The following is a 21,713-nucleotide window of genomic DNA, read 5'->3' on the forward strand; positions in this document are numbered from 1 at the left end:
GTGTAAATAAGTTTTGATGGATGTAATAATGGAATACTGAATGGTATAGTTTCTGTAAAATATGCAGGGATCTATGATATGTAAAATGGACCATGGAAAGAGAAGAAGGGAAGTCGTTGATGTCTGAAAGATGTAAAAATGAGTACTTTAAATGGTAAAACAGAAATGTTAATAAAAATGATATAAAAAATAAAATAAAAAGCCATAGAATGTTAATCAGCCTGGTTGAAGAGAAACGTTTTCGCCTGGCGCCTAAAGATATATATTGAAGGCACCAAGTGAGCCTTTCAATCAACATCATCCATGGGCATATTCAGGATTTCTGTTGGGAGGGCAGAACCTCAGTTAATTAAGTATTTTTATTGATTTACTTGATTTAGGGGGGGCGCCCCTCTTTGGCTACGCCCATGTCACCATCATCATTATGGTTATTGATTAGTATTTATTAAATTTGTTACTCCCCTTATCTTGCCCAGGGCAACTCAAAGAGCACTTACAACCCAACCCAACTAAACCCAACTCATCATCCGGATTCTATGGGGAAACCGAGAGGAGAATCAAGAACGGGGCGTTCCTCTGCTTCCCAGCCTCTCTTCACATGGGATTGGGATCTCGGCTGGGATCCTATGGGGCGCGTGCACACGTCTGTCCGGCCCCTCGAGAGAGAGAGAAACTGCGACGTCTGTCCTCCCACTTCCTTTCTGTCGGAGGACTTCTATCCCACACCCTCCTGCTGCTGCTGCCTCCGCCTCCTCTCCTCTCCTTTAAGGCAGCCCAGCTCACCTGTAGGCGCAGCGCCCTCACCTAGCCCAGGTGGCTGCCGAGAGCGAGCGAAGGAGAGGAGGAGGAAGTAGGAGCAGCATGTCCGCCTCGGCAGTTTTTATCCTTGACCTGAAAGGCAAGGTGAGTGTGACCCCAGATCTTCCTCTCAGGTGGGGCAGAGCACCTGAAAGGCAGCCTCCACCCTCCAGGCGAAGCTTCCCAAATAACTCCCCCTTCTCTCTATGCCCTCCAGTATTTCCGCTCGCCAGATCCAAGTTTCTGGGTGTTACCTGGTGCAGACTTCCATTCATACTGTGTACCCTTATCCCCCTCTTCACTTTTCAGCCTGGAGAAGTTAAAGCCTTTTGAGACCAGCTGGGGAATCGAGTAGCACCCAGGTGGCCTGGCTGTGCCTTCTAACTGCTAGGCCACCTTTGCCTCTGGGCACAAGGAGAGCGATGGGTGCTCCTGGCCCTGGTGCCAAGGTTTCTTCCTGCAGCTCCCACCTTCCGGGAGATGGGGCCCACCTCTGCTGCGTCTGGCTGGCATCCCCTATCCCAGAGCTGGGGCTTGTTGGTGCTCCGTCGCAGGCTCTTTCCTGTTGCAGTGGGTGTGGAGGAGATTCTTTTTGGCCCTCCTTTTCTAGGCTGAGGAGTGGTCTGAAAATTGTGACCGCTTAGTGAATGGAGGCAGCCTGGGAATGTTGTTCCCGGAGCGTGTGGACTTGCTTGCTGCCATCCTGCCGGCTCTGGTTGCGTCAGGGAGCCTGTTCGACCAGCTAGGTTGCTTCAAATGGGTGAAAAGGCAGGGCCAGAGCTGTAGCAGGAAAGCAGAATGAGCCCTGAGCCCATCACTTTAAGGAACAGAAACTGGAATAAACATTTGCTTTCTCGGTGATAAGCTTTGCACACTGGAACTGCCTGCTGCTACCTGTTCAAAACAACAACAACAACAGTTGATGGCAGGTGCAGAACAGTAGCAGGCCAATTTGTGGAAGAGAGGAATAGCATCAGAGCTAGCGCAAGGTAGCAGTAAGAATCTGAATGGAAAAATCAACATCTGAACACAAGATCAAGGAGATTGGTGACAAACAGATTTATTTGCTAGGCTGCTCCGTTTGTTCCATACTGGAATGAGAAGCATACTAATACTGTTCAGACATTTACCACCCCCCCTGGTTCTTATAGAATCCCCCCCACAAAGCAATTTTATTAACAATTACAATTACAGTGGTACCTCGGGTTGAGAACTTAATTTGTTCTGGAGATCTGTTCTTAACCGGAAACTGTTCTTAACCTGAGGCACCACTTAGTCAATGGGGCCTCCCGCTGCCGCCATGCTATTTCTGTTCTCATCCTGAAGCAAAGTTCTTAACCCGAGGTACTGTTTCTGGGTTAGCGGAGTCTGTAATCTGAAGCATCTGTAACCCGAGGTACCAGTGTACTGTGTAATAATGCAAATCTCAGCGCAGCTATAGCTTTACTACATGTTGTTAGGGAAATGACAGTCTACATCAGGCATAGGCAAACTTGGCCCTCCAGATGTTTTGGGACTACAACTCCCATCATCCCTGACCACTGGTCCTGTTAGCTAGGGATACTAGTTTGTCTGCATCACTGCCCCCTCCCCTTCTGTAATAGCATGGTAATAAATATACATAAGGGGCTGTTATACTCTGATTAAGCATTTTTAAACAATCCAAAAATTCATCTACATGCATATCATTAATAATAATAACAACTATTAAGGCTGCACTGCTATACCTACCTTCATGGAAGTAAGCCCAACTGAACCCAATGGAACTTACTTTTGGAGTAGTTAACTTATAGGAGTTTGCTGTAAGTGAAGTACTTGGGGAACCTTCTGATGATGGGTGCCCCCTATCTTACACAAAGCTGAGTTTATGCACTGCATTTTGAATAGGATCTTGTGCGGCAAAGATCATGGAGGTACAGTATCACATTTTTTAAAATAAGTGTGGCATGAAAGGAAAGCCTGGTCCATGACAGAGATAGCTCTGGGGGTTGGGAATATTATGGTACAGCTGCACTTTCCTTTTCCTCCCACCACATCTCTAAAATAACAACTTCATCGAAGGATGAAAAAGACCAGGGCTGGAACAAGACCATTTGCTGCCTGAAGCAAAGGACGATATTGCCTGCCTCCTTGTTCCATGTAGAGAAGCTGGCCAGAATGGCAGTTGAATCTTACTTCAGCTGTGCCAGGGGTACAGTTTCCTCCATCACACCTGACAGCAGCTGGCAAGTTTAGAGGGTATATGAGAGGTTTGTGGTGCACATCTCTGTTCTTCCACAGAGGTGAATGGTTAGAACTGTGGCTGCTGTTACCTGAGGCAATTGCTTCTTCTACCTAATGGCAGAGCCGGCTCTGAAAAGCACAAAAGAGAGAACCTAAAGGCCGTTAGGTGGAGAAGAGCTATTGTTTATTTGGCTGGGATGTGCTATGACTCACATATGTGGCCAGGGAATACAGGGTGAGAATGCAACCTTGAAGACTTGCGTCTAACAGCAGAATTCAAGAGTGTCTACTCAGATGTCTGTCCTATTAAGTTCTATGAGGCTTACTCCCAGGTAAGTGGGTAAAGGGTCCCAGTCTAAACCAGCTCCCTGGAAAATGGTGTGTGGGTGAATGACATACATGATGCTACTTAGAGGAAGCATCAGTGATAACGTGAGCAACGCACTATGGGTGTCTCAGTGTCAGCCATGCAGGCTGGCGTGACTTAAGCTTCTTTCCCATCCTCTAGCCCCTCATCAGCCGCAACTACAAAGGAGATGTGAGCATGTCAGAGATTGACTACTTCATGCCGCTCTTGATGCAGAAGGAGGAAGAAAGTGCCCTGACGCCACTCCTGTCCCGCGGGAAAGTGCATTTCCTTTGGATCAAGCACAGCAACATTTACTGTATCCTTTCAGAGCCTGAGCTAATTCCAGGGAGGGGGGGTGAGATGCTGCAGCCCCTGTGAGGGGCAAAACCCAAGTCCAACTGGATTCAGAAGCACTACTGCCTCCAACTGTGGCGCATAGCCAGCAGGGCTGGTAATCTTCAAAAGCCTTTTCCTCCATGAATTTGTCTTCCAATGCCATCCAAGTTTGGAGGATATCACTGCCTTCTCTGGGAGGGAGCACCACAGTCTATATGCTGCGTGAACGGCACACAGTATTCTAAATGCATTTGCACCATAGATTTGTATAACAGCAATATAATGTTGGCAGTTTATTTTCAGTTAGCCTTGCCCTGTGCCCTTAAGTTTCAGCGAAGTGGAGATTGCAGGCCCTGCGTTTCTGAACTTCTTTGGAATGATAGAGAAAGGGCAAGAACAGGGTAGGCAACCTAAGGCCCGGGGGCCAGATGCAGCCCAATCGCCTTCTAAATCCAGCCCACAAATGGTCCAGGAATCAGCATGTTTTTACATGAGTAGAATGCGTCCTTTTATTTAAAATGCATCTCTGGATTATTTGTGGGTCCTGCCTGGTGTTTTTACCTGAGTAGAATGTGTGCTTTTATTTCAAATGCACCTCTGGGTTATTTGTGGGGCATAGGAATTCATTCATATATATTTTTTCAAAACATAGTCCAGCCCACCACATGGTCTGAGGGATGGTGGACCGGCCCACAGCTGAAAAAGTTTGTTGACCCCTGGGCAAGAATGAAGCATGTGCAGAATCCCTTTGGCTAGGCAGAAGCCTCATGTTAGGAGATGAGTTGGGTTGAGAGCTGAAAGGCTGGTCCCAAAATGGGAAAACTGCAAACTGGTGCAAGATCCAGTCCAAGGAAACTTAACCTTTGAAAAATCCACATGAGGTTTCTGTGCCTCCCAATGTTCACCTACTACCTGGCACTGGTGACCATGCAGTGGCGTAGCGTGGGTTGTCAGCACCCGGGGCAAGGCAAGTAATTTGACCCCCTAACCTGTGGATTTGCGCCCCCTAACCCGTGGATTTGTGCCCCCTAACCCTAACCCCCAGATGTTGCGCCCGGTGCGGCCGGCCCCCCCTGCACCCCCACGCTACACCACTGTGGCCATGTCCTCTATTTTGGCTAGAGTCCCCCAAAGCCAATACTCCTTCCCTACCATTCCCAAGTCTCTAGTCCAGCGGTTCAGAAATCTCTCTCTTTACCCTTAACCTTTTGTGCAGTGGTGGCCTTAACCATGAAGAATGCCAATGCCTCACTGGTGTATTCTTTTCTCTATAAAGTGGTAGAGGTAAGTCAAGGAGCCATTTTTAGACGTACAAAGAAGAAATAGGCACCAAGATAGGAAAGGCTGATGCTATCTTTGAGTTCCCCATTGTGTTATTCTGTTGGCTGGAGCAGCATGCAGACAACACACACCCTCCCCCATAGAAGCCAACTCCTAGGGGCTGAGATCCCTTCGCCCCCCCCCAATAAAATATTTGATGGGGTCTGGGGCCCCCAAAGCTGATGGGCATTGCCATTCAAATGCTATGTGTCCACTGCATCATGTGATCGATTGTGGGGGGGCAGGGCGTACCTGGGTTCCCCCAATATTTTTGTCAGGTTGGCACCCCAGTCCTCCCCGCAAATGATCTTGAGGCTTTTGGTTTCATCTTGGCACTATACAAACCCTGATAGTATCTTTTTGGGGCCAGGGATGAAAGGCCAGTTTGCCCTTCGTAGCATAAAAAACTGGCTTCTTCTACCCCATTGATTCCAGCCTTTGAAAACTGAACTTGTGTGCTGTCTTTTAGTGTATTCACTCCCAAGTTTTGTTAGAAGGTAATAATAACTTCAAGGCACAGTTTTATAAAATTTACAGCAGGGGTGAAGAATTTGTGCCCTCCAGAAGCTCCCACCAGCCTGAGCCAGCATGGCAAATAGACAAGGATGGTGGAAGTTGTAGCTTGCAACATCTGGAGAGTCATAGGTTCCCCATCTCTGATTTACAACAATTAAAATAACAGAGCAATTAAAAAACAACAACATTTTAGCACCAACGGAAACCAGTTTACAATAACACTCTTACACTTAAGAATTTTAAATGTAAATCCAATTTACTTTGGATTTACCTCCCATTTTAATTCAGAGTAAAAGTGTGCTGCTTATCAGATGTTTGGGGAAATCTGAAGTAGAAGTCACCATCTGGCAAGGCTGGAATGGGGGTATAGCAACCCATATGAAACCAACTCTCTGCCCCCTATGCATACCAGAAAGGCCCACCTATCTTCCTTTCCCAATAACTAATGCATCCCACACTGGGAATTCTGCAAGAAAGATGCACTTGAGCCAAATGTAGATGGATCAAAGTTCTGGAATTTGGGTATGGGGGCTGCGGAATTCTAGGATCTTCACCCCTGGGCTGGGGGGGGGGCGGTTCACCTCTTCTGTATAAAACCCAGTAGGGTGAAACCTTTCATTCTCTCATTGTCAGGTCTTTTCTGAGTATTTCAAAGAGCTGGAAGAAGAGAGCATCCGCGACAATTTTGTCATTGTGTATGAACTGCTGGATGAGCTTATGGATTTTGGGTTTCCCCAGACAACAGATAGTAAAATTTTGCAGGAGTGAGTCACTTGGTCTGCTCCCCTTCTCCTAACTCTTTCCCCCCTGCTTTCCTGCTCTACCTCTTTCTGGCACTGTGCAAATGAATAACCTAACAGGATTTGAAAACTATAGGTGCTGAGGATGGGTATACAGTGGTACCTTGTTCTTAAACTTAATCCGTTCCAGAAGTCCGTGCCAAAACCAAAGCGTTCCAAAACCAAGGTGTGCTTTTCGATAGAAAGTAATGCAAAATGGATTAATCCATTCCAGACTTTGAAAAACAACCCCTAAAACAGCAATTTAACATGAATTTTACTATCTAACAAGACCATTGATCCATAAAATGAAAGCAATAATCAATGTACTGTACTATAAAATAAATAAGACAGTATTGTAGATGATAAAAAAAAATATCCCCCCCCTTACCTGCACTGATGACAGTCAGTCAGTCAGTCAATCAGTAGCTGAACTGGGTTCCACACAGTCCCAAAAACAAATTAACTGAAAAAGCCTCAAAAACATAAATGCAAAATATATAGCAAAAACAAAAGCACCAAACTTAATCCATTCCAGAATCTGTTTGACTTCCAAAATGTTCAAAAACCAAGGCGCAGCTTCTGATTGGTGCAGGCACCCTGGAAACAATAGCAAACAGCCACATTGGACGTCTGGCTTCCGAAATAATGTTCGAAAACCGGAATACTTTCAGCGTTTGGGAACTAAGGCATTTGAGAACCAAGTTACCACTGTACAGTATAGGAGTTCAAGTGGGACAAAATGTTTCCCATTTGTAAAATTTCAAATGTTAAATTCATACGTTAATCATTCTTCTTGGGCCAAACTTTATTTCTGAGGGGGCCTCAGTTTGGGGGAAATGAGGTCTGAAGAGAAACTTAAATTTCAGTGTTGGGAGGCTCAGAAGCGAATGTCAAAATCTGAACTATCAATGCTTCAAACATTCATTTTATTCTGAATTGGCATTTCAGTCCAGGCAATGTGAAGTTTTGCTGAGATTCTGCTTCTGCTTTAGATAGCAGAAGGTGCTCTTTACAGTCCCCCACAATCCTTTGAAAAGGTGTGCTTGTTGGGAGGTGGAACGACTGCATCTTATGAGGGCAGTTCTGGATCTTGATATTGCCCCCTCTTCACCCTGTTGCAGGTACATCACTCAGCAGGGCAACAAGCTCGACACGGGCAAATCCCGCGTTCCACCCACCGTCACCAATGCAGTCTCCTGGAGGTCGGAGGGCATCAAATATAAGAAGAACGAAGTCTTCATTGATGTCATTGAATCTGTCAATCTGCTGGTGAGTTATTGCAGAAATGTGGGTCCGTCTGGCTCACCTAGGTATGTAGGGATCTGGGCAACATTGCAAGAAGCCTAAAAAGTTGTCATGGCCTTTTGTCTTGTGGTGCCTGCCCCATTGGAATTCCCTTCAATTAAGTATTACATGGGCATCAACTCTCGTAGTGTGAAGTTGCTCGGGTGCTTGGCCTTTCTCAGCAGAGTGCAGGAGGAAAGCTGTGTCCCTGGCAGCTGCTCAGAGGAGGCCGTGTGTGTCTCCCTTGAGAGAAAAGCTGGTTTCCATTGGTGACGGTGGTGCTCCCACAGGGATGGCGGTGATCTGCCCTGAACCAGTATTTTCTCCTCTTAGAGCATCAGCTTCGACAGCAAATGAGCTCGGAAGAGATGATGATAAGATGAGAAAAGGAAAGTGGGCAAAAGGTAGCTCGGGATCTACTGGAGATCCCTGGGCGATTTCTGGGTTTCTCAACAGCAACAGAAGCTGCTCCACGCCCCTTTCTGCTGAAATGAAGGGCAAGAATAGATTTCTCTCTCTTTATGATTAGAGTGTGTAGAGTCTTTATGATTAGAGCGTTGCTCGGTCCCAGCTCCTGCCAACCTAGCACTTCGAAAGCATATCCAAGTGCAAGTAGATAAATAGGTACCACTCTGGCGGAAGGTAAACAGCATTTCCGTGCGCTGCTCTGGTTCGCCAGAAGCGGCTTAGTCATGCTGGCCATGTTATGTAGTGAAGCTTCACCCTGGGCCAGCAGGGGGATACTGTAGATAGTTTTCACTCAGGTCTGTAGATAGTTTTCACTCAGGTCCACGTCAGTTATTTTAGGCGGGAAACTCTGGGTTGTTGTTGCTACAATGTTGACAGCTGGCTGCCTATAAAAGCAGGCCGGCTGAGCTGTTTGCTGTTCAGTTCTGTCCAGCTTGCAAGTAAAGAGCTGCTCTGGAGAAATCGCTGTGTCGTCTGCTATGTTCGCCCACAACTTAACAGGCCACATGACCTGGAAGCTGTACGCCGGCTCCCTCGGCCAATAAAGTGAGATGAGCGCCGCAACCCCAGAGTCGTCCGCGACTGGACCTAACGGTCAGGGGTCCCTTTGCCTTTACCTTATTTATTTAGTGCATTTCATAGAATTGTAGAGTTGGAAGGGATCCCGAATGTCATCTAGTCCAAGCCCCTGCAATACAAATATCCCACCTTCCCCACCACCCCCAGGAGCACAAAGTGACTTTTATGGTTCTCCCCCTCAGTTCTAGTACTGATCCACTTCTGGGCTGAGCATGTTCCTTAATTTTGTGTGTTGTTTCTCTCTCTACCCCCATTTTGCACCTAGATCCAGTTGGAGGATCTCTGGTTTCTAGTGCAAAAACAAAGCAGATCCGATATGCCTAAGTCTGCCCACTCATATAGGATTTTAGTTTGCACACAGCACATCTAAGTACTGAGTAATGTTGTTTCCATGATGTTTTGTGTACTGGTGGGTAACTTCCCTGGGCTTTGAAAGTCCATTTTAAAAGGGACTAGTTTGAATTCAAATTCAAGGTGTCCAAAAAGGAACAAATTCCAGTTTATATTCGTCCCTTTAGTTCTGTTCATGTTCAGTTCAAATACATCCAAATTATTTTACCCTCAGCATTCAGAATGTTACATGCTGCTGGGCTGAAGTATCAAATATGCTTAAGAAAACACAGTGGAATGTGAGTTGTTTGGTTTATTATTCCCAACAATTATGATCCTTAAATTTCAAAGCCCAAAGAATGTAATCAGTAGAAAATGCATGTAGGAGATTGAACCTGAAGCTAAGTATACATTTAAAAGCTCTCCCTCAAAATGAACAATTTACATTCAGTTCACTCGGCAGTTGTGGGAACTACACTAGTGGCCAAAGTTGTGGAAGCCTTTTGGAAAAAGTGCATTTCTGAGGTTTGACGACTCATAACATGTGATTATCTCTCTAAACACTCATGCTCATTGGTTGCATTCAGATGATGGGAAGCTACTGCATATCAACCTAAGCAAGTTGTGCTTCCTTTTTCTGGTTATTTGGCTATAACTTTTGATAGAACACAGATAACTGAACAAACTTTGTTGCATTACATTCTTCATTAAATTATCTTTCTATTGATATGTAATTTTATGGTATTACTCCAAAAAAAGTGGGGGGGGGGGCTATGAGCCATCAAACCTCAGAAATACACTATTTCCAAATGGTTTCCACAATTTTAATTGTATTAATCAATTGTATTAATTAAATGTATTAATCAATTGTATTAATTAATTCTATTAATTAATTCTATTAATTAATTGTATTAATTAATTAATTCTATTAATTAATCATATTAATTAATATAATTTTTTTATTATTTATACCCCACCCATCTGGCTGGGTTTCCCCAGCCACTCTGGGTGGCTTCCAACAGAACACTAAAAACACTCGTGTACTATGAGGCATAGTTCAGAGATTTTTGAACTAATTCAGCAAACTGCGTTAAACTGAACTAGCTCATTCCAAGACTGGTGCTGCAGTTTCAGCCTGGCTGTCATCAGGGACAGGAGGGAGAAGCCCCCCTTCTCCCAGGCAAAGAGAGGAGAGGGGAGGAGTTCTGACCCCAAGACTCAGACCCTGCTCTGTCTTCCAGGTTAATGCCAATGGGAGTGTCCTGCTGAGTGAGATTGTGGGCTCCATCAAGCTGAAGGTCTTCCTCTCTGGCATGCCAGAGCTACGTTTGGGCCTCAACGACAGGGTGCTCTTTGAGATCACAGGACGTAAGTCACCCAGTGCCCTGAAAGCAGGAGCACCAGCAGTTGAGTGGGCTGGGCCTAGAGAGCCTCCAGCAGCAAGAGATGTTGGGCTGAATGACACTAGATTTGGCTGGATTTTGCTTATTGTTGCGGTTTTTCATTTTATGTAGACAAGGTGTAATTTCAGCCCAGGAGCTTATTTTTAAAAGTAGCATTCATGGAGGTGCATTTTTGGGGGCATCTCTCTCTCTGTACTGAAACACCAGAGCAGCACCCACACATCTGGGTGTGTCTATGAAAAATGCAGTTTATTTCGTTCGTCATTAACTTGCTGGTAACTTTTAATGTGGACCTCGTGTTTTGGGAATGGACAACCTGTGTTCTGTCAAATACTCACATATTTCTGCTGCTTCCAGTCTTTGGGTGTTTGTGTTTTAAAGTTGAGAGCTTTAATAATAACTTTTAAAAAAACAAAAACCCTCCTTTTCAAAGTGTTGGTGCTGACCTTTAAAGTCCTAAACGGCCTCGGTCCAGTATACCTGAAGGAGCATCTCCACCTCCATCATTCTGCCCAGGCTCTGAGGGCCTTCTGGCGGTTCCCTCACTGTGAGAAGCCAAGTTACAGGGAACCAGGCAGAGGGCCTTCTCAGTAGTGGCACCTGCCCTGTGGAACACCCTCCCACCAGATGTCAAAGAGAAGAACTACTACCAGACTTTTAGAGAAGCTTTTAATGTTTAACAGACCACTGTATTTTAATACTTTGTTGGAAACCACCCAGAGTGGCTGGGGAAACCCAGCCAGATGGGTGGGGTATAAATAATAAATTATTATTTTATTTTATTTTTATTATTTGCAAGCACCTTCCCCACAGAATGCTTGGAGTTCTGAGTGTTAGCTATTTGCAGATTAGTTGCGCCTCAGAAGGCGTGCTAGGGAGACCACACATTACAAGGAACACAAAAGTAACTTTTGCTAGGTTTTAATAAAATAAAAAAAACTCATTTTACACTAAATCAATAAGCATGACCCATCCATTAGGGTACTGAGAGAGCTACATACTTCTCTTTATATACCATACCCAACAGCTTAATTACCACAACTTAACAGCACCTGCTATACTGCTTCACAGCTGTAAAACTAGGTCATGTTATTTGCTCTGGCCTTTAAAGAAATACACATCTTGTGGAACAATAATGAACCTTCAAATTTAAAGAGACCATTCAACACTGAGAGGCCAAGAATCACAAGGACAGGCAGCTGTTTCTCTGTGGCTAGAGCGTAGTCTTTCCCCTGCTATCCCCTGGGCAATTCTGACAGCCACACTTCTGACTTCTCAGGTGGAAAAAATAAGTCTGTGGAGCTGGAGGATGTCAAGTTCCATCAATGTGTGCGGCTGTCACGTTTTGACAATGACCGGACCATCTCCTTTATCCCACCTGATGGAGATTTTGAGCTCATGTCCTATCGGCTGAACACACAGGTTAGTCTGGGATTCAGAGCCTAGGAAAAAGTGATGCCATGGTGATCTCATTGGGTACAGAGGCAACTCCTTTGTGCATGGTTGCACTGAGGCAGTAGCTGCCTAATTTTCCCAGATTAGCTTTTTTCATGCCCAGCTAGGTCATTTGTCTACTTATCTATAGGCTGATGCTCTCAGGGAAGAGAAAGTTCCTTGCAGAAGGATAGCGGGAATTACGCCCAGTTGACAAACTGGTTCCTTGTTGAGGAAGCCATGTGTGTTATCTTCAGATCTTGAGCCACTCACGGTTGCAGCTGGCTGATTCTCTATATATTGAGACATCTATTTTCTGCCGCTATAAAACATGGACGCGGGTGGCGCTGTGGGTTAAAGCCTCAGCGCCTAGGACTTGCCGATCGAAAGGTCGGCGGTTCGAATCCCTGCGGCGGGGTGCGCTCCCGCTGCTCGGTCCCAGCGCCTGCCAACCTAGCAGTTCGAAAGCACCTCCGGGTGCAAGTAGATAAATAGGGACCGCTTACCAGCGGGAAGGTAAACGGCGTTTCCGTGTGCGGCTCTGGCTCGCCAGAGCAGCGATGTCACGCTGGCCACGTGACCCGGAAGTGTCTCCGGACAGCGCTGGCCCCTGGCCTCTTAAGTGAGATGGGCGCACAACCCCAGAGTCTGTCAAGACTGGCCCGTACGGGCAGGGGTACCTTTACCTTTACCTTTATAAAACATGTGGAACAGCAGTCCTATATATGTACTATGGTACTGTTTGGATAAACCACACTAGAAATAATCCCATCATTTTGTACATTCCCACAGTACTTTAAAAGGCATTGCTCTCTTTCTCAGATCTCTTTCCCCCCCAACATGACAGTTAATAGAACTCATTGTTGTTAAATGTTAACGCTCAGAGGAAGGCCAGAGATGGTCGCTCCCAAAACTCTCCATAGCTGTCAACGTTTCCCTTTTTTTAAGGGAAATTCCCTTATTCCAAATAGGATTCCTCACAAGAAAAGGGAAAAGTTGACAGCTATGAAACTCTCTCCAGTGGCGTAGCGTGGGGGGTGCGGGGGGGGGCCGCCCGCACCGGGCGCAACATCTGGGGGTTAGGGTTAGGGGGCGCAAATCCACGGGTTAGGGGGCGCAAATTACTTGCCTTGCCCCGGGTGCTGACAACCCACGCTACGCCACTGACTCTCTCCTCCTATCAGATGTGTCCTATTGCCCTGGCACTTCTTCAAGCAATAGGAAAATACTGTAACTATTTGTAGTATTTATCTTGCAATCACCAAATGATGATGATAACAGTTATTTGGTGAATGCAAGATAAATACGACCTGGTTCTTAGGGTCTTTTGCCTGGCTGCTCCAAGGTGGCACAAGATTTCTCAAGTATACAGGACTGATTAAGCCGAGATGACAGGATTTGTAGGTGTTCTGAGCTTTCATCATGCCTGACACACCTCCCATTAACCTTTTGTTCTTTGGCTGTAACCTGCTGGAGGCTCTGGACCCCAGGAATGAGATTCTCTCTCTCTTTGCTTGAAGGTGAAGCCCCTCATCTGGATAGAGTCTGTCATTGAGAAGTTCTCTCACAGCCGAGTGGAGATTATGGTGAAGGTGAGTTTCTTTGAGGGATACTGCTACCCTTTACCCAAGGCTTCCATAATAAGGGTGATTAGAGGAAAGCACATGATAAAGAGGACACAATATAGTTGGGTATTTATTGCTATAGAGTTTGTTCACTCTTAACAGCTTCTCCAGATCATCCAAAAGCGGGATTTGTATTAGCTTTGGATAAATGAGATCACTTCCCAGTCTTCCATGGAGCACTAAAGCAGTGATGAGCTCTGCCCCTCCTGCCTCAAAGCTTGCTTTGGCTCACCTTCTCTCTCTTTTTTTAAAAAAAATATTTTATTTTCATTTTTTAGACAAAATTCATATACATTTAAATCATTTTCAATTTATACACATCTGAGATTACTTAAATCCCCGGACTTCCCTCCCCCCTCCCCTGGTTTCCATTTTTTTCTATTTCTTCTATTGCATCTAATTACATTTTTCAAATTCATTTTGTATCCCCCGTTTTAAAACTTAAGTCATATTACATTATAAGTGTTATAACAATCCTGCTAACGTTTTTAGATATCTGCAGTGGTCTTTAAGATACTCTATAAATTTTTTCCACTCTTGACTAAATTTTTTATCGTCTTGGTGTCTGATCTTCAGGTCATCTTTGCCATTTCAGCATAGTCCATCATCTTGGTTATCTACTCTTCTTTGGTTGGGACTTTTTCTTCCTTCCGCTTCTGGGCAAAAAGCATTCTTGTGACTGTTGTTGCATACATAAACATACATCTTTTTAAGTCCTTAGGTCTTTCATCTCCTATTAGTCCCAATAAAAAGGCTTCTGGTTTTTTGATAAATTTACCTTAAACATTTTTTTCAGTTCATTCTATATCATTTCCCAGAATTCTTTTACTATTTTACATGTCCACCACATGTGGTAGAATGTACCTTGGCTTGCCTCCTCTTCTGGAAGAGACATAGTTGGGAGGGGTGAAACATAGACTGTTGTGAGCATCTCTCTGTCTTTCTCCCTCTCGGAAAGGCAAAGGGCCAATTCAAGAAGCAATCGGTGGCCAATGGAGTAGAGATATGTGTTCCGGTCCCGAGTGATGCCGACTCGCCCAAGTTCAAAACCAGCATCGGCAGTGCAAAATACCAGCCTGAGAAGAATGTTGTCGTCTGGAGCATCAAGTCGTTCCCGGTGAGAGAGACGCCCCCTTTCCCACAAATCTCCTCCTCCTCCATTCTGTCCTTTGAATTTTGCAGATGATTTCAAAGATGCAGGTTTAACCCCAGGACATTTCCATTGCATTTGGGAAGGGGGCAATTCTGTTACATGGTCCAGTGCTCCTGCAAGTTTGTTGGGTGGCAATGGAAGAGGTGAGCGTTGGTATTGGTCAAGAGCTTCCACTATTAAGTGTGCTATAGTTGCTCATGAATCCCTGCCCATTAGGTGCCAGCAAACCTTGAGAAAACATGAATGCAACTGATCCAAAAATCCACCCACCCACCCTCCACTCAAACAAAAAAACAAATCTCACTACAGCCAACCAAAGACACCCAACCACACCCTTGGCCACCCCAACCTCTCTCACCACTAAGGAAGTACAACACACAAATGGTAAGAGAACCCATACAAGTGATGCTGACGCAAAACCCCACACATGCACTAAGTAAAAGAATAGACGTATACCCGAAGGAGTGTCTCCACCCCCATCGTTCAGCCCTGACACTGAGGTCCAGCTCCGAGGGCCTTCTGGCGGTTCCCCCCCTGCAAGGAGTGAGGTTACAGGGAACCAGGCAGAGGGCCTTCTTGGTGGTGGTGCCTGCCCTGTGGATCGCCCTCCCATCAGATGTCAAGGAAGTAAACAACTCTCTGACTTTTTTCCAGTAGCACCTTAGAGACCAACTAAGTTAGTTATTGGTATGAGCTTTCGTGTGCATGCACACTTCTTCAGATAAACGGGTGCATGCACAAGAAAGTTCATACCAATAAGTAACTTAGTTGGTCTCTAAGGTGCTACTGGAAGGATTTTTTAATTTTTAAATTTAATTATTTTGTTTTGTTTCGACTACAACAGACCAACACGGCTACCTACCTGTAACTCTCTGACTTTTAGAAGACATCTGAAGGCAGCCTTGTTTAGGGAAGTTTTTAATGTTTGATGTTTTATCATGTTTTGAATATTCTGTTGGGAGCTGCGCAGAGTGGCTGGAGAAACCCAGCCAGATGGGCAGGGAAATAATAATAATAATAATAATAATAATAATATATTGTTATTATTGCATTTATTTATTTATTTATTGGCATTACCACCCCACTCCACTCACCATTCTCCCCTCCCCCCTTCCCAACCTAATACTGCATGTGATACTAATGTCTCACAACAAATGAAACTGATCCGTAGAAAATGCAACTTTAAAAAAGAGACAATGCACGTACTTTTGTAAAGAAATCTTTAATAAAAATACATTTTAAAAACACACACACACACACACACACACACACACGTGATCCGTAAGGACTTCCAGAAATGCCAAGGTGGATTTTCTTACCCCTTTCCTGTGGCCATTGATGAACTCCATTTATGCTTCTTGGTTATTAGGGTCAGGTTGTTGCATTGGCTGGCCTGCATAACCATTGACTTAAAGAAGAAGACCTTACCTTCTCTTGCATTTGGCTCTGCAGGGTGGCAAGGAGTACCTGATGAGAGCCCACTTTGGGCTGCCCAGTGTTGAGAATGAGGAGCTGGAGGGACGTCCGCCCATCTCAGTCCGTTTTGAGATCCCTTACTTCACAGTCTCTGGGATACAGGTGAGCTGGAGTTGACTGGAAGATGGAGAAGTGGGGCTCTGTACACTTGTGAGAATTAGCTTTTCTTGGGGGGGGGGGGGGTGACTGAAAGGCAAACTGGGTTGTCTGCAGGCTCCAAGCTGTGATTTAGCGCAAACGGCATGTGGTTGGCTAAAATGTTAAGAGCAGGGTAACTACCATCTCCTGATATACAGTGGTACCTCAGTTTAAGAACAGTCCTGTTTACAAACGATTCGGTTTACGAACTCCGCAAAATCAGCAGTAGTGTCCCAGTTTGAGAACTTTACCTCCGTCTAAGAATGGAATCCAAACGGTGGAAGGACACCGACGGTGGGAGGCCTCATTAGGGAAAGCGCGACTCGGTTTAAGAACGGTTTTGGTTCAAGAACGGACTTCCGGAACGGATTAAGTTCGTAAACCGAGGTACCACTGTAAAATGGTTCTTGGAATTATTCAAACTCTCTTCCCAAAGCTGCATACAAAAGGGGCATCTTGATTACACTGTAGCTGAGGAATTAAACTCTCTGGAAGTCCAATATTTGAACTTGTTTCAATGGCTCCTACTGGTGATTGGAGGGAATACACTGCAAACGGACGAGGAGGAGTGGAAGTATTTAGGGGAATATTTACAAAAAAAATTGACCTCAAATATAAATTCCAGGTAGGGGATACCTTTTGACCAACAGTTGACAACATATAAAGGTTATGAGAATGTGGAAAATAAGGTGAAGGAATTAATGTATATGCAGCTAAGTAAGATTTATAAAGAACTGTCATGGAACGCTGGGTGGGACGTCTAAAAGAACTACTGTAAAAGAATGGAAAATGCTGTAATTTTAAAGTTGAAAACTAATAATAATAATAATAATAATAATAATAATAGGCTTCCTAGCTCTCTGCCTAGCTCTCCTAGGTAGGATAGGGACTATGTAACCCAGAATCCTAGCCTTACCTGCAACCCTCTTTTTAAAAAATAAAATAAAACAACGGGTGTGTGTGTCTGCTGCAGTCTTTCTGCTCAACCCTCAACATGGAAAGTTCTCCTCTAGCAATGATAGAAGGATCACCTGTGGGTTTGACACACAATAAATCTCTATTGGGAATGTTGACTGTATGCGGTGTGTGTCAAGAGACTCCCTGGATGTTCCCATCCAATTTATGCTGCTGTAAACAGGGACCCAGTCCTTTCAAGCTCATTGTAGGGGGGAAAGGTGTTGTTTCCTTCTGTTCCTTAGCTAATAGAAATGGGAATGTCTGGAGTACAGGTGGAATGGCTTGTTTTCCTTCTCCGCCCTCCTACCTGTCCCCAATTAAGCAGACTTCCCAAGCCTGAACAAAGCAAATATGCAGATATAAAAGCTGACCATTTCTCTCTCTTTCCCCTCCTCTCATGTAAACCACACTTGGCTCACTAATTAGGTTATTGTTCCTTTAGGAACATAAGGAGATGCCTTTTGCTCAGGCAGACCATTGCAATGGTCCCTAGAGCAGCTTGGCATTGTCTATGCTGACAGTTCTGGGTTTCACAGATGAGTTTTTCCCAGCCCTACCAGGGATTGAATCAGGGAAACTTCTGCATGCAAAGGATCTGTCCTACCATGGAGCTACAACCCTTCCATTGCTTTGAGGCCAATATAAAATGTTCATTGAAAAATAATGATCCAAGCATTCCTTTCCCATGAACTTTAGATGGGCACAAACAAATGCCCTGGCACCTTCATTACATACATATATTATGCGCCAGGCGGATATGTTTCTCCTCAACCAGGCGTTTGGCTGATTAACATCCTATGTATGGTCTTTTAAATGTGTCTGTGGGAGGGGGGTTATTGGTGTGTTTTGCTTTGGTTATGTATTTTGTGTTTTCGTTTTGTATTTTTATGTTGTGAACTGCCCTGTGATCTTTGGATGAAGGGTGGCAAATAAATAAATAAATAAATAAATAAATAAATAAATAAGCAAGCAGCCAATATTTCTTTGGGAGAAGGTGGGGCAGGGGCAATTTGCCAAGATGTTGTGTAGACTCGAAGTGCCTTTCATTGTGACCAGCTGGCGATGGGTGGTTTAGAGGAGGTTGACGGATGCCCTCCTTTGATATTGTCCTCTCCTCTGCCTCTTTCCTCTAACCCAGGTGCGGTACATGAAGATAATTGAGAAGAGTGGGTACCAGGCTCTGCCTTGGGTCCGCTACATCACCCAGAGTGGGGGTAAGTTGTCAAGGAAGCTGAGCTGCATACAGGTTGTACAGACATTGGCTTTCCCTGGCTGAGCACTTTCCGTGTACAGTCATACCTTGGGTTACAGACGCTTCAAGTTGCGTTTTCTCGGGTTACGGACCCGCCGAGACCCGGAAGTATCGGAACGGATTACTTCTGGGTTTCGGGGGTCGCACATGCGCAGAAGCGCCAAATTGCTCTTTGCACATGCGCAGAAGTGCTGAATTGGAACCCACTTGTGTTCAGACTGCGGCTTGCGAACACTGCAGGTTGTGAACGTGCATCAGATCACATTCGCAACCCGAGCGTCCACTGTACTAAAAGCTGTATGACGATCCTTTTCTGCTGGAGCCAATGTGGTGTAGTGTTTAGATTGTCAGACCATGACCATGTCTAACAATTCCCCCTAAAAAATCTTGTCCCAAGTTTCCCTGTGCAGAAGCTATGCTGATTCCCTTTCAGCAAGGCTCGTTCTTCGCTTATATGTTTCGCAATTCTAGCTGTGAATCTACCCAAGAGAGAAGCAATACAGGTTTGTAATTATTCGGATTTCTCAATCTCTGAAAAATCCCCCCCTTTTTTAAATTGACGCAGTATTGGCCACTTTCCACCATCCTATTAGCCCTGTGGGGGAGCTTGTCAGTGTTCCCATTTCACAGACGAGAAACTTTTGAGAGCTGGAGAGAGCACGTTGCTAAATGTTCCTCCCTCCTTGCAGGTTCGTTCCTGCCTGTCCTGATCGCTCCGCATCTCCTACAGGCATAACAGCTACTCTGGGAAAAGGCAGAACTTTCAATAAGCTTACTGGCCCAACCCAGGCCTAACATAGTCTCTACCTTTTTTGTTCCAGATTACCAGCTCCGGACACATTAGTCGTGATCTTGCAGAGCTGGACACCATCAAGAATGAAGAAGCCTGAATGGTCCAAGAATCCTTTGTTGACACTCTCTGAAGCAAATATTGTGTGTGTGTGTGTGTGTGTGTGTGTGTGTGTCTCCTCCTCCTCTCAAAATGCCACCCTGCTCCTCTGCCCAACCACAGCTTGATTTGGCAACAGTTCTTGGGCTGGTTTGCCCAGTGCCTTAAGGGGGAAATGATGGCTCTGTGGTTGTTGCCTGAGATGACACCTGCATTGCTTCCCTACCTGAGTGGCAGTGGACTTACCTGTGGCGAAACGCTGACCGGATGTGCCTTGCCAGGACTCCTGGATGGAGAGACTCTTCCAGGTGCCTTGCCTTCTTTCAGAACCTCCCTCCTTTAGAAGGTTCCACAGTACCAGTGGTGACGCTTTGCTCCGAAGGTTTAGCTTGGCGTTCTCATCAGGGGGAGATGCGTTTGGCTTCACCTGCGGGTAGCATTCACCTGAGTGTAGCGTTCGGCTCAGCCTGGAAGGTAAGCTGAGCTCCCCACAAGCACCTTGTTGCTCTGCACCTTAGACTGGTGAGGAGAGAGGCAGGGAAAGCATGTCGTGCTATTGTGTGTAGAAGCTAGAACTAGGATCTTCTGGGCACAAACTCACTGGGTGGCTGCAAGCAAGCCCCTTTCCCCCCTCAGTCTGTTCCCTAATTGTATGATGAGAATAGTGGCTACCTCATTTTTAAGATTTGTGACTCAAAACTACTTCCCATTGTCCTTTAGACCACAACGAGCTGTAAATAGAAGTTGAAATGAAATTGGGCCATTTCAACAGGGTGACCATGACGCTGTTGTGTGTCATTAGTCCTCATTTCCTTTGGTTTTCTGTTCCACTTTCTTCCTTCATTCTAAGCACCCTCACTACAGCCAACAAGTGGAGCTGCTTGCAAGCATACTGGCCAGTTCTTACAATAGTGGGCCTTATCATTCTGGACACCTGACAGCGAAAATACCAAATATTATTTGGAGAGGAATGCTGAAGCTCAGGCCTATTTGTGCTCTCCAGAGCTCCTTTTGCTTCTCAGTCAGTTTATTTGAAAAACCAGATACTCCACATACAATTTTCCCTTATTAAATCTTTATTCGGTTTCATCTCTAAGGTCAGGAAAAGAGAATGTCCAGCTGATTAGCAATTAATCCACTTGATATTTATTGATACTAGTCTATGCACATTTATATTGGAGTGAGCCCCATTTAATGCAGTGACGTCATGTTTGAGTAAGAACACACAGAATTAGGATGCAGGAGTCTGATAACCTGTCTACCTATCTGCCTTTGATTTGCTCTTGTCTCAGTGATGTGGTTGCTATGGAAACAGTCTGAAGCTACTGTTGATTTGTATAGGAACCTGAACCTGAATCGGGCCCTTTGAGAAAAGGGAATTTTAGTTTCCCAACTTTCCCTTTTTAAGCCACTAAAAGCAAGCGGATAAAGTAAATGTGGTTATACTGTGAAAAAATACCTCAGCACAGTGCTTTTTTCTGGGGGTACGCATACCCCTAAATATTTTGTGAATCTAAGTTTGGCCTCATTGAGGGGCAGTATTTCAATATGAGTAGGAAAATGAGAGTTCCCCTAAACATTTTTTTTAAAGAAAAAAAGCACTGCCTCAGCATGTAAGTGGATCCATGTACAGATCTATTTCATTAGTAGTGAAGCTGCCTCAAAGTGAATGCTATTTAAGTACGGTACAGTGAGAAAAATCCCAGAAAATGATTTGTTGGTCTGCAGCGACAAGTTGGCAGAAAGTAATTGCATTAGAAAGGCCTCCAATTTAAGCCTGTCCCAGAATCTTCCACCTGTTAGGATTTTGGCACTCCCTAATATAATATAATAATATATTTGGGACGCAGGTGGCGCTGTGGGTTAAAGCCTCAGCGCCTAGGACTTGCCGATCGAAAGGTCGGCGGTTCGAATCCCTGCGGCGGGGTGCGCTCCCGCTGCTCGGTCCCAGCGCCTGCCAACCTAGCAGTTCGAAAGCACCTCCGGGTGCAAGTAGATAAATAGGGACCGCTTACCAGCGGGAAGGTAAACGGCGTTTCCGTGTGCGGCTCTGGCTCGCCAGAGCAGCGATGTCACGCTGGCCACGTGACCCGGAAGTGTCTCCGGACAGCGCTGGCCCCTGGCCTCTTAAGTGAGATGGGCGCACAACCCCAGAGTCTGTCAAGACTGGCCCGTACGGGCAGGGGTACCTTTACCTTTACCTTTAATATAATGCAGTTCATGCCTGATTAAGTTCCCCTGCAGATCCAGCAGTACCAACTGTAGCTCAGAGGCAAACTTACAAGCCTCCCAAACCAATTCCTGCAAAGTGGTTGGTGGCAGAGCAAATGCAAATGTCCTGGCACCTGGGTTCAAGCCTTTAAAATATCTGTGTGTGTCCTCCTCCCCTCAAACAAACAAA

General features: G+C 45.3%; 1 protein-coding gene across 1 annotated transcript; it reads left to right on the forward strand.

Moving 5' to 3' along the window:
* Positions 1–719: 719 nt before the first annotated feature.
* Positions 720–21,136, forward strand: AP1M2 (adaptor related protein complex 1 subunit mu 2). The gene is made up of 12 exons (XM_079959609.1): positions 720–903; positions 3,530–3,686; positions 4,923–4,990; positions 6,176–6,306; positions 7,446–7,593; positions 10,227–10,353; positions 11,668–11,810; positions 13,343–13,414; positions 14,406–14,564; positions 16,053–16,178; positions 18,310–18,385; positions 19,245–21,136. The coding sequence occupies exons 1-12, from the start codon at positions 862–864 to the stop codon at positions 19,265–19,267; spliced, it is 1,272 nt and encodes a 423-aa protein (XP_079815735.1). The 5' UTR covers positions 720–861; the 3' UTR covers positions 19,268–21,136.
* The last annotated feature ends 577 nt before the right edge of the window (positions 21,137–21,713 follow it).

This window comes from Podarcis cretensis (genome assembly GCF_951804945.1).
Source record: "Podarcis cretensis genome assembly, chromosome: 17".
NCBI classification, from domain to species: domain Eukaryota; kingdom Metazoa; phylum Chordata; class Lepidosauria; order Squamata; family Lacertidae; genus Podarcis; species Podarcis cretensis.

Bases quoted from the DNA above. Each gene is read 5' to 3' on its own strand.
- AP1M2 (XM_079959609.1), top strand. From the start codon at position 862: ATGTCCGCCTCGGCAGTTTTTATCCTTGACCTGAAAGGCAAG. The intron at 4,991-6,175 runs GTAAGTCAAGGA...TCTCATTGTCAG, and splicing joins TTCTCTATAAAGTGGTAGAG to GTCTTTTCTGAGTATTTCAA. The intron at 18,386-19,244 runs GTAAGTTGTCAA...TTTTTGTTCCAG, and splicing joins CTACATCACCCAGAGTGGGG to ATTACCAGCTCCGGACACAT.